At 32.7% G+C, this 12,765-nt stretch overlaps 1 protein-coding gene across 1 annotated transcript in view; it reads right to left on the bottom strand.

Annotated features, from left to right (window-relative positions):
* The window catches only part of LOC115876577 (probable G-protein coupled receptor 158), a 94,841-nt gene that overhangs the window by 46,392 nt on the left and 35,684 nt on the right, over positions 1-12,765 (bottom strand). Inside the window, exons 2-3 of the mRNA XM_030892393.1 lie at positions 9,598-9,755; positions 1,077-1,242 (exon numbers count right to left, since the gene is read on the bottom strand). Of these exons, the coding sequence (XP_030748253.1) occupies positions 1,077-1,242; positions 9,598-9,755 (324 nt within the window). The remainder of the gene's footprint in view (positions 1-1,076; positions 1,243-9,597; positions 9,756-12,765) is intronic.

Here is a 12,765-nt window from a genome sequence, read left to right as displayed (position 1 = left end):
GAAATAAATAGTTAGTAGTATGGTTTAAAAGTGCCTCCTGTAAGAATTAGATATCTAGAAAGATTATGAAGTTACCAAGGAATACAGATAATGTGAATTTTTGTGTGGTCAAAAAATTGGCGGGTAATATGGAATAGGTTTGGGGGGTAATATGGGATAGGATAAATAATTATACAAAATGAACAGTAAACCTATACCACTAGTTGTTTTATGTACAAAATCGCACACAAATATTTCCGTCTCGGCATTTGTGGAAGCTTAGACAGAGAACAACTTAGACAATAATAATTAGAATAAGGAAGGTAATTCATTTTTACACTAGATAGATTTTGACTCGCCTGGCTCATTTTGTCACGCTTGGTTAGTACCAAAACAGAGTGTCTATATAACTGCTCTTATTGTATTTTAACTATTTGAACATTGATGGCGCATATTGTTTTCAAAATATAAGGTATTCCATATTACCCGAAATTACTCTACCGACTTACTGGAATTTTTCATACCGTCCTGATATTTTTTTGGTATCAACTACTCTGTAGCCTCGCTAAATTTATCCATAACTTCTTTCAGAATCAGATATTTAGTACTTATCATTTTATCAGCTTTTTAAAGTAAGTAAATTCCTTTAATAGATGACTTTTAACTGGCTCGGCTTTGATGTAGATAAAATTAGAACCGTTTTGTTACTTGGATATCCCCGTAAGTATATATTATGATCTAGCGATATCCCAAAGCATTCTGCAACACATGTCAGTACTGACGGTATTTCCACCAGTAAATAGAATAGTATCAAAAACATACATAAGTTGGTTAAAATATACTCAATAGTTATTTGAAAGCCATAAGTTTTATCCAAACAGTATAAAATAAAACATTGTACGTCATGCGGCTGCAGGTAATTTTTGAAGTATTCTTTCAAAATTTTATTTCATACCAAATTAAAAATAAAGTACAGTCTGTATCGTCATCTTATTGTCATTCACTAGTCGTCTTTGACGCCGTTTTTTTTTCGATGGTATGGTACTGAATTAGCTTTTTTTTCTACATCCTTTACTAATACTTTTTAATAAACTCACCTTAGTTTTTCTAAGTTTAAACACGACGACGGATAATACGAGAACAATTCCCATTCCGAACAGTTGTACACACAGAACAATTGTTTTCGTATAAAAGTCTTGACGCGCTATGCATTTTCCATTAGTTCCGCAACTTTCTCGGCAATTTTCCGGACAAGGCTGGCATCTGAAACAACAAATTCATTGAATGAAGAAAGAGGTAACCGCAAAAAAGTTTTCATTATTTGCGTATAAGTTTCTTTTCAATAACCATATTTAAAAAAACTTTTCATACATATTTTATTTATTTTTTTTAACACGTGCTTTTATTAACTTCACCTGAATGTATATACGAAGTGATCAACAATGATTGAATAGTTGGCTGTTCTGATTTTGCTCGTTTGGTTGGCAATTTTCGATAGATAATTTATTTTTCCCTATTTTTCCCAATATTGCGTGGACATAGAACTACTACGTATTTTTGGAATCAAAATAAGTTTATTGGACACAATTTACCTCTATACAAAAGTGCGTCGTTTGTCCGCTAGAGGGCACCAAACTTTAAAAAAATAAACACATTTTTTCAGATATTTTAAGAACTGTTATTCCGATTTGAATGATATTTTGGGTGTCTATGTATTTTGTTAAGTGCTTTAACAGTTTTTGACTTTCACAAAAATCAAGAAAAAGTACGGGAAGGGTTAAAACTACCAACATCCCTACATTAATTTTAGTATAAATATTTTCCAACTCCACAGACGACAGATTTTCTCTTCGTAAAATTGTCACTCTAGTATTTACTACATCTTTTGTCCCTTGTAAAAAAACGTCACATCGCATAGTTTATGAGAAAACATTTTTTTGGATAATTTATTTTTCTAAAGCAGACCTACAAAATATACAGGGAGTTTCAATATTCCAATTCATTTCAATATTCAAAAAACACGTAGTTGTGTTTTTTGAATCAAAATAAATTAATTGCACGTAATTTACTTATATACAAAAGTGCTCCGTCTGTCTGTTAGAGGGCATCAATCAAAAATAAACCCGAATGTTAATTAATGTGAAACTTATTATTTTTTTAAGTTTTTTTTATAAAGCTTATTGTCTAATATAATTTGTGATACTAACATACATTTCCATATTTTCGCTAACTAGATTATTAGAGCATAATAGATTTTATGCGCCTCGATAGCTTGACGTGACAAAAACATTTTCTGGTAGTCTACTATAAATACATTTTCTGGTAGTATACTAGAGGTATATTTTTTTCTTCAAAAATATGGCGTTTTTTTAATAATAATAATAATAGCTCCCGTATATAGCGTTTAACGCTTTGGGAGTAACCAGATACAGCTTGCCATGCTAGCCGGCTTGAGCCATTCGGTATACAAGGAAGGTAATGTGACTAGCACTACGCTCCAGCCGCCTACTATTACCTCAGGATTGTAAATCCCAAGTCTTCTTCTTCTTCATGTGCCTTCTCCTCATCGGAGGTTGGCGACCAATTGGAATTCCTCCCTGTCTTGAGCCAAACGGATAATTGCATTGGCCTCTGCTATATTAAACCACTGGAGCAAATTCCGTAACCAGGAGAACCGTTTACGCCTTATGCCTCGTCGTCCTTCAATTTTTCCCTCAACGATCAGCTGTAGGAAACTATATTTGTTATTCCTAAAAATATGACCAAAATATGCTGCTTTCCGTCGTTTTATTGTAGTCAATAGTTCTTGGTTCTTATTTATTCTTTCTAATACTTCAAGATTTGTTATTCGTTCGATCCAGGATATTTTCAACATTCGTAGGTACAACTACATCTCAAATGAATCTAAGCATGACATGGTCTGTGCCTTCAACGTTCATCTCTCGACTCCGTATAACAATGTAGACAGTACATAGCATTTGGTAGCTCGCCATCGAGTAGTCAGATTCAGGTCTCGGTTGCAGAGTAGAGTTTTCATTTTGAAATAAGTGTTTTTGGCTATTTCATTTCTATGTTTGATTTCTTCATCAGGATCCCATTTATCATTCAGCCAGCACCCCAAGTACTTAAATCTTCTTACCTTTTCTATATTTTGATCTTCTACTTGTATCCTGATATTTGCAATATTTACTTTGCTGATAATCATAAATTTTGTTTTGTTTATATTTATTTTAAGACCATGACTCTGACTAATACTACTAACTCTGTTCACGAGGCACTGCAAATCTTTCTCATTGCTAGCTAGGAGCACCGTATCGTCAGAGGTTTACCATTTATCTTTATTCCCACTTTTAAATCTTCCAACGCCTCCTGGAATATCGGAAACCCAAGTATTCATACGAAACCATTTTACGAAAAAAATTGGTCGTCCGTTAAGTTAGAAAATATTTATACTAAAATTTATGTTGGGGTGGGGATACTTTTTACCCTTCTCGTACTTTTTCTTGATTTTTGTGAAAGTGAAATGTTAAAGCACTTCGTTAAAGACAAAATCATAGATAAAATATCTGAAAAATGTATTTTTTTGAAGATCGATGCCCTCTAACGGACCAACGAGGCACTTTGGTATAGAAGTAAATTGTGTCCAATGAACTTATTTTGATTCCAAAAATACGTAGTAGTTCTATGTCCACGGAATATTGAAACACCCTGTATTTAATGTAACACCATTCAGTAATGGAAATAAAAAATCTTAAATTATTTTTAACATAACTTATTAATACAGGATATCCATTTTTTATCTGGTTCATTTTACTCTATTTTTTATTGTCGAAATTTTTGGTCTTTCTGTACCTGTTACCTTTTTTATCGTCAAATTATGTTTTGTTAAAAATAAGTTATTATTGGAAATATTGCCAATTTATTAAATTTTTTAGAGTTTATAAGCAAATTCGCTACGATAAATAATTAAAATAATAAGATAGTTACTTAGATTCCAAACTAATCAGAGTTTGTTTTATTTTTATTTAGATGTGCATAGATCGTTGGTAGTTCTTTATAAAATTAAAATTTTTTCAAAAACCTTTTTATTGTCGAATTAATATAATAATTTTAGGTTTGTTTAAAGTAATGTACCTATTATTGGAAATATTTTTTTATATTTCTTTTTGAATAATTAGGTACTATTTTTTGTCGAGTTTATAAAAATAATCGAAACGGCACAGCTTATTTTGAAGGACGATTTGTAAAAGATAAAAGGCGATTGAATTGGCCACTCCTCTCCAATCGGCACATATTCGATATCCGTTTGTCGAGTATAATGCCGAAGGGAAATTCGATTTAAATGCTAAGTGGAGGCCCTCCGCATCCCGCTGGAATTTTCCGCAACGATTTTCAAGTTCGGAAAACACACGGGAACAATATATCGTCGGTATGGCGCAAAAAGTCGCTGTCGGAAATATAATAAATTTTTGTTCATGTAAATTGTAAGTTTTGGGTTCGTTGAAGGACTATTAGAGCTACAATTTAAATATATTTTTACAAGTTACAGAGTGTCCCAAATAAATAACAAATATCAAAGTTGTATTTTTTTAAATGGAACACCCTGTATATTATTACATTTTTAGTTTCTACGATTAAAATAAAGGTAAATTTGATTAAGGTTTATTAGACTTAAACCTTACCGTTTTTGAAATATTTTCAATTTTGTGAAATTGCAGTATAAATTTTAAGGCTTCATTTCTCCGAGGGTATCAAAGTTTTTAATACTAAATATTTACTGAAGTTTATTTATTGATCAGTTATTGTGTTGCTGTAATAAAAATTTTACTACCTTATACAGAGTGTCTAAATATTTATTTTAAATAATTATTAGCTTTAAACCGCAATAACTTGTTTAATTTAAATGGAACACCCTGTATATTTTAAGAGAATCAGATGCACAATTTAATTGTCTATCAAATTGTATTATACCATTTTTTACCTATCTCTTCAATCTTCCGTAGAAAATGCATTTTCTTGTAATTTAGAACTCATTTATCAATATACCCATGGAATACTGACATTTTAGATTATTTTTAAAGATGTACCAAATTTTTAAAGAGCACAGATACTAATATTGTCAATATAGTTCGTTTATTTCATTAAAAAATAAAAAAACTATTTAAATATTTGTTAAAGAGGTCCAATTAATATGATTCCAGTATTCAAACTACATTAATTGACTGTTTGCGTTGATTAATGATAATTGCTCCAAATACTAAAAAACTGAATTATTTATGTGTATTAGACAGTGTGGTAAAAAAACACCTTAAAAATGATATTTCATTTTTTGACAAATTCTTATTTATAACAACAGAGACGTTCATTTTTATAACTTATTATTATATTGATTGCTGATTCAAATCCACATTTATTAAGAATAATTTATTAACGAACACAATTAAGTATGTAATTAATTAGTATTTGAGCGGAAATACCGGTGGTATATTTAATTAATGGTAGACTCTTTTATAAAGATTTAAATAGTTTTCTTTTTGCATACAAATGGGCTAGTAATATCATCGTTTTACTAAAAACGATAATATTACTAGCCTGTACATTTTGTACATTTGTTGTTTTAAAAACAATCTAAAATGTCAATATTCGACGGGTATATTGATAAATGAGGTCTAAATTATAAGAAAATGCATTTTCTACAAAAACTTGAAGGGATAGGTAAAAAGTGATATAATACAATTTGATAGACAATTAAATTATGCATCTGATTCTCATAAAATATACAGGATATTCCATTTAAATTAAACAAGTTATTGCCGTTTAAAGCTAGTAATTATTTAAAATAAATTTTTAGACACTCTGTATAAGATAGTATAATTTTTATTATTGCAACACAATAACTGGTCAATAAATAAACTTCAGTAAATATTTAGCATTAAAAACTTTGATACCCTCGGAGAAATGAAAAACCCTTAAAATTTATACTGCAATTTTACAAAATTGAAAATATTTCAAGAACGGTAATGTTTAAGTGTAATAAACCTTAATCAAATTTACATTTATTTTAATCGTAGAAACTAAAAATTCAATAATATACAGGGTGTTCCATTTAAAAAAATACAACTTTGATATTTTTTATTTATTTGGGACACTCTGTATCTTGTAAAAATATTTTGAAATTGTAGCTCTAATAGTCCTTCAACGAACCCAAAACTTACAATTTGTAAAAATCTAATCGTTTAGCTACAATACTCCGTGTCGTATGTGGTGAACAACCCTGTATATTAAAATAAAATACTGGCAGGCACAAAAATGGTTCACACACCTTAAAATTATCATGTGTAATTCAAGGATATTTTTAACGAAAACTTACAGGGGATTAACAAGCAGAATGAGTGTGAAGAAGCAGCTCACAATAGAACGGAATGGAGAAGAATTGTAAACTCAGTTAACAGCGACAACGAAAACCACCACGTATCGGGCTTTTCAGTCACAGAAAAGCTCATGAAAGAAAACGCCTTGCGTGACAGTCTTCTGATGCGTGTTAAATACTCGTCAGCGAGTAATGGCAGTATGTATGTATGTATGTGTAATTCAAGTTCAATGTAGTTGATCGTACTAATTGGCCGATTTTGATGATTTTTTTAGGCAATTTGTAGCTAAATTATGTGACTTTTTAGCCCCTTTTCAAGTTAAAAATTAAAGTACCCATCTGTCTACTGTACGAGGGAAAATAAAATGTTGTAATTTTGGCAAAAAATTAAAACATCCTCTGGCATGGTTTAACAAAGTAAGTAAATTAAAAAGGTTTTTGCCATCAAGGTACAGGGTGGTCGAGATTGGTCTGTTTTAACAGAGAAACCCTATTTCCTGACTAGATAGAGCAAAACCGACATAGATCTCATGGGTTCGATTTCTGAGACACATATCAATGGCGTAAACCGCCTGTTGATATTTTCACTGCCAACTTGGATACGGGGTCTTTTTGAATTTTTTACCATTTGAAAAATTGCCCGTAACTTTTTTATTTCGCGGAATAATATAATTCTGTAAAAACGTTCCTAAGGCATTTTTTTAAGCACAATCCAGTGGCGTAGTCAGTTTTTTTATGCTTGCTCTTTTTATCAGAAGTAATGAAAAATATAATTTTTTAAATGAAAATCATAGTTGACTATGAACTTTAAAAAATGCTGGCCTTTAACCCTTTCCAACAGTATGAAGTTATGGGTATCTATTTCTAAGAATGAGAGAAATATTAGGTTTTTTTTATCTTTATATCGAAGCGGGCCTTGATTTTGTGTTGGCCTATTTGCCGAATAATTTTTTTATCACAATTTAATATTCTATATTATTATTTATCTGCATAATTAAAGACTTTTGAGAAGGTAAATTAACATTCTCTATTAGTATTAGTAATTATAATAATTGAAATCTATATAATAAACAAAGAACAAAACTAAAAAGTATTTTTTGAGTGACGAATACAGTTTTCTAAAAAAAAATTATTGAAATCATCAAGAGTTACAACGTTTTATTAGGCGAACTGGTGTAATAAGTCCAAAAGCTTGCCTAATAGCCTTCTGTAATTCTTCTCCCGGTTCTTCCCTTATATATAAGGTCTTTTAATTTCCCCCATAAAAAAGTCGAAAGGAGTTAAACGAGTTAAATCACAGAATCTAGCAGACCAAGATGTCGATTGTTCCAATCCAATTCTCTCTAAATTCTACATTTAATACTTCAGTTGTAACCCTGGCGTTTTAATTGTAATTGGTAATACTAATACAGAATGTTGATTTACCGTCTCAAAAATCTTTAATTATACAGATAAATAATAATATAGAATATTAAATTGTGATGAAAAAATAATTAGGCAACTAGGCCAACATAAAATCAAGGCCCGCTTTGATACAAAGATAAAAAACCTAATATTTCTCTCATTCTTAGAAATACTTACACATAACTTTATATCGTTGGAAAGGGCTAAACGCCAGCATTTTTTTAAGTTCATGGCCAATTATTTCTATTTAAAAAATTATATTTTTTATTATTTCTTACAAAAAGAGCAAGTATAGAAAAAAACTGACTACGCCACTGGATTGTGCATAAAAAAGTGCCTTAAGAACGTTTTTACAGAATTTTATTATTTTATATATTGGTCACACACTTAGTATTTCGAGTAGAATTATCGTTATGAATCGCATGTTGCAATTTTAAATAAACCATGCATATTCAAAAAGGTCAAAAGTTGATATATGATATGTAATTCTGTTCAGAGTGTCATTTTCTATCCAAAAAAGTAACAAAAGTGATCGAATTGAATTTGTTAATCAATCCTAATTTATGCCATATACTAACATACCAAATCTCGATTTTTATCTGAAAAAATAAAAAAAAGTTATAGAGGTGAGCCACTTTTGAGACGCACTCGGTATAACCACACATATCGTCGCCTTCTACACAAAGTATCGTAGCTAACATTTTGAAAGTTTTACAGTAGAGCGATACATACATTAAAAATGGCATTACAACTGTAACAAATATTAGAACCCATTCGGACAACAACATCTGTCATCAGGTCGAAAGTCGCCGATACTGAAATTATAAATGTCTATAAGCCTTCAGCACAACCATGGATAAATGACTATATACAAAATATCGAACATCCGGGATTAGTTAGAGGCGACTTTAACAGCCATAATATAAAATGGGGCTATAGAGCTACAAATGATGATGGGGCCAGAGTTTCTGATTGGGCTGAAACAGAAAACCTTTTCTTACTTTTTGACGCCAAGGATAAAGGAACCTTTCACTCGGCCAGATGGGCACAAGATTACAACCCTGATCTTTGTTTTACTACTCTCGACAGCAAAGGACTGGCGCTACATAGTAGTAGGAAAGTACTGAGCGGATTTCCTAGGAGTCAACACAGACCGGTCCTGATAAATATTGGCCTCCAAATCCCCATACTGAGATCCATACCAAAACCGCGATGGAACTTTCAAAAAGCCAATTGGGAGGAGTTTTCCGAAGAATTGGATTTTAATATCCAATGGATCCGTCCGGAGCCAGCCTCCTATGAGCGTTTTGTTGGACTTATCCATTTTATTGCCAAAAAGCATGTCCCAAGAGGCTTTAGGAAGGATTATATGCCTGGATGGAGCCCAAAATGCTAAGAACTATATGACGACTTTCAGTCGACACAGGATTCTGGCAGACGAACTGATCTTGGCCTTGGATTCGGCCAGGAAAGAGAAATGGTGCACTTTAACAGAAAATATGAATTTTCAACATTCGGGTAAAAAAGCTTGGAATCTGTTAAGAAAATTAGGAAGTAGCATACGAACCAACAACATCGAGTCGAAAATAAACCCTAACAAAATAGCAGCCAGAATTGTCAACCGAAATGCTACAAGCGCAGCCATCCGAACTTTCAAGAGAGATCTGTTCAGAAGAAATTCTTAGCCATACGTGATATATGATATAGTAGAGCGAAAGAAAGTCTCCAGCCTAAACAGAAACCTTTGCTCGATGACGCCTCAACGTATTACGTCACAGCCGTTAGGCCTTCTGTTCAAGACGGCATCGCTCTTTCTTAATCAGTGACGTAGGGAATGTTCTTACCCTGTGGCAACGACCGTGCCAGCTTCCAAATCTCTTCCGCTGATCCCCCGCCAGGTGCCATTGGCGGTGGTGGCTCCCGGATGATAAAAACCGTTGCGGCACACGCATCGATAGCTGCCTCTTTTTTCGCTGCTGCCATTCTTATCGTCGCCCACGCACTGAAAAAAGGAAGAATAAAAAATTATATCGATTCCTTTTTACGCTATCCCGAATTAGTTCATGTGGGATGTGTTTTTGTGAGACGTGTTTTCATAAATTGGTAGAGCAAATTCGGGTAATATGAAATCCCCTATAATTTGAAAAAAATTAAAATGTTGTTTTATATTAAATAATTACTAGCTTTAAACGGCAATAACTTGTTTAACTTAAATGGAACACCCTGTATGTTTTACATGAGTCAGAAGCACAATTTAATTGTCTATTAAACTGTATTATACCATGTTTACCTATATTTCCAAGTTTTCGTAGAAAATGCATTTTCTTATAATTTAGACCTCATTTATCACTATACCCATGGAATATTGAAATTTTAGATTTTTTTTAAAGCATACATATGTACAAAATGTACCAGGCCATTTGCACGTCCGTTTGTTTACAAAAAAAAACTATTTAAATCTTTGTAACAGAGTATACCACCATTATTTCCGCCAAAAAATTAGTTAATTACATACTTAATTGTTTTAATTAATAAATTATTCTAAATAAATGTGGATTTGAATCTGAAATCGGTATAATAATAAGTTATGAAAATGAACGCCTCTGTTGTGAAAAATATGCATTTGTCAAAAAATGAAATAAAATATATAAGGTGTTACTTTTTACCACACTGTCTAATACACATACAAAAGTGCAGTTTTTTTTATTTTCTAATGAAATAAGCGAATATATCGACAATATTAGTATCTGTACTCATTGAAAATTTGTTACATCTTTAATAATAATCTAAAATGTCAATATTCTATATGTCAATATGGGTATATGGATAATTGAGGTCTTCATTTTAAGAAAATGCATTTTCTACAAAATTGAAGTATTAGGTATAAATGGCAACACAAGAAGTACTGAAACATATAATTTCGTATATCATGTAAGCTTACAAGTACACGGACGGATCCAAAAACGATAAAGGATCTGGCACAGGAATTTACTGCAGCAGTCCAAAAACGGAGATCTACCACAGTCTTGGAAAATACACCACAATTTTCTAAGCTTAGCTATATGCTATTGAAACATGTGTGCAACTGCTGGTAGAACAGCAATACACAGGGAAAACAATAAGCATATTTTCGGATAGTCAAGCCGCCTTGAATCAAATGCTTTCAAGGCGGCTTGACTATCCGAAAATATGCTTATTGTTGTATTGAGGGTGCCATTTAAAAATCCAAAGTTGTAGTAATTTCCGGTGAAACCGGAAGTGACCGAAAACAATTGATACCATTATCAATCAATCAATATACCATTGTCAATCAATCCAGATTTATGCCATAGACTAACATACCAAATCTCGTTGTTTTATCTGAAAAAATAAAAAAGTTATAGGGGTGAACCACTTTTGAGACGCACCCGGTATACAAGCCACTGTCGGCTGAGATCACACCTACAGAGGATGGGAATGGTAGTGACGCCGAATTCTGACTCTGTATGAAAGATGACGAAACAATGAAGGCACGTTATATGTACCTGCCCCGCTGGGGGTAGGACCAGGTTTCAGGTGTTTGGCAAACCCACGCTAGACCTATCAGACCTAGGAAAAATATCACCCTGGGACATAACGGCCTATGTTAAAAGGCTGGGTCTTGAGGGTGAACTTTAATGCTCTTTTGCTGTTAAAGAGCTTGTAGAAACTGCGCCACAATAGGCCCTCGCGGCCGAAGTGGAGGGTCCCACCTGGGACCCATTCTTAGTCAATACAAAGCTTACAAGTCGTGCTGTTGTACTTAAGTCATTTTATTTAATAACAATCATAACAAACACTGGCACAAGAGTATGACAAGATACGCACAACGCTGTTTACATCAATACTAGAAGAAATCTTCCGTCAACTAGACTCGACCAACAAAGGATTGAAAATAGATGGAGAATATTTTAACCATCTAAGATTTAATGATGATATAGTCCTAATTGTCAATAGTCCTGAGGAACTACAAACACAAACCAACATACTCAAAATGAAAAGGCATTCTAATTAATAACACAACACTGGAAATAGTAGAAAAATTAATTATATTTGAGGCAACTAATACAACATATCATGATCTCTATTACAGAAATCGACAGAAGAATGAAGTTAGCCTAAAGTACATATGGGAGAGACTCAATCGTATTCAAATCTAGAATACCACTTTATCTAAAGGAGAAAACATTTGACCAATGTGTACTACCAGCCATGACCTATGCATTCGAAACCTGGACACTTAAAACGGACATTATAAGGAAACTGCAGGTCGCTCAACGCTGAATGGAACGAAATATGCTGGGAATAACCAAAAAAGACCGTAAAAGAATAGAGTGGATACGACAAAAGTCCCAGGTAATAGATGTCATCCACAAAATCAAATCCCTTAAATGGCAATGGACAGGACACCTGGCAAGAAGAACGGACAACAGATGGACCACAATAATTAGAGCATGGTACCCATGAAGAATTAAGAGACCTAGAGGAAGACCAAACCTGAAATGGAACCATGATATTAGGAAATTAGCAGGGATAACTTGGGCCCGCATAGCCAACAATGGGCCCAACTAAAGTATCTAAATATGTGAGGAAGGCTACACCATAATTTAAAATGGTTGAATAAGCTGAAAATGATGATCCTTATCCAGTTTATCTCCATGTTAATCTCATCCTCGCCTTCCAGCCAGATAATACAAACATATATGAAATTAAAAAAAAACTTTCATGAAAGTTTATATTGAAGTGTCTGTACATAATCCTGTCACTTCGGCTAATTGTCGCTAAAAGTTAAAATAAATTCAACGCGTTTTAATTGCGTATTTTTTCAGTCACGATCAGCCAGATGTTCTAAAATCCTATTTATATCCTTACACATTAAACATTTCATCGCATATACATATAATGGTTAACAGCTAAAAAAGAGAGGACCTAAAACATCTGGACCATTTTCAAAAAGCCTCAACGCTCATTTCGCTAAAGTAAGAGAATAATAG

This window comes from Sitophilus oryzae, unplaced genomic scaffold, assembly GCF_002938485.1.
Source record: "Sitophilus oryzae breed Bouriz unplaced genomic scaffold, Soryzae_2.0 scaffold_1437_pilon_pilon, whole genome shotgun sequence".
Lineage (NCBI taxonomy): Eukaryota > Metazoa > Arthropoda > Insecta > Coleoptera > Curculionidae > Sitophilus > Sitophilus oryzae.
Note: the sequence above shows the minus strand (reverse complement) of the source record. Positions and strands in the feature narration are given on the sequence as shown.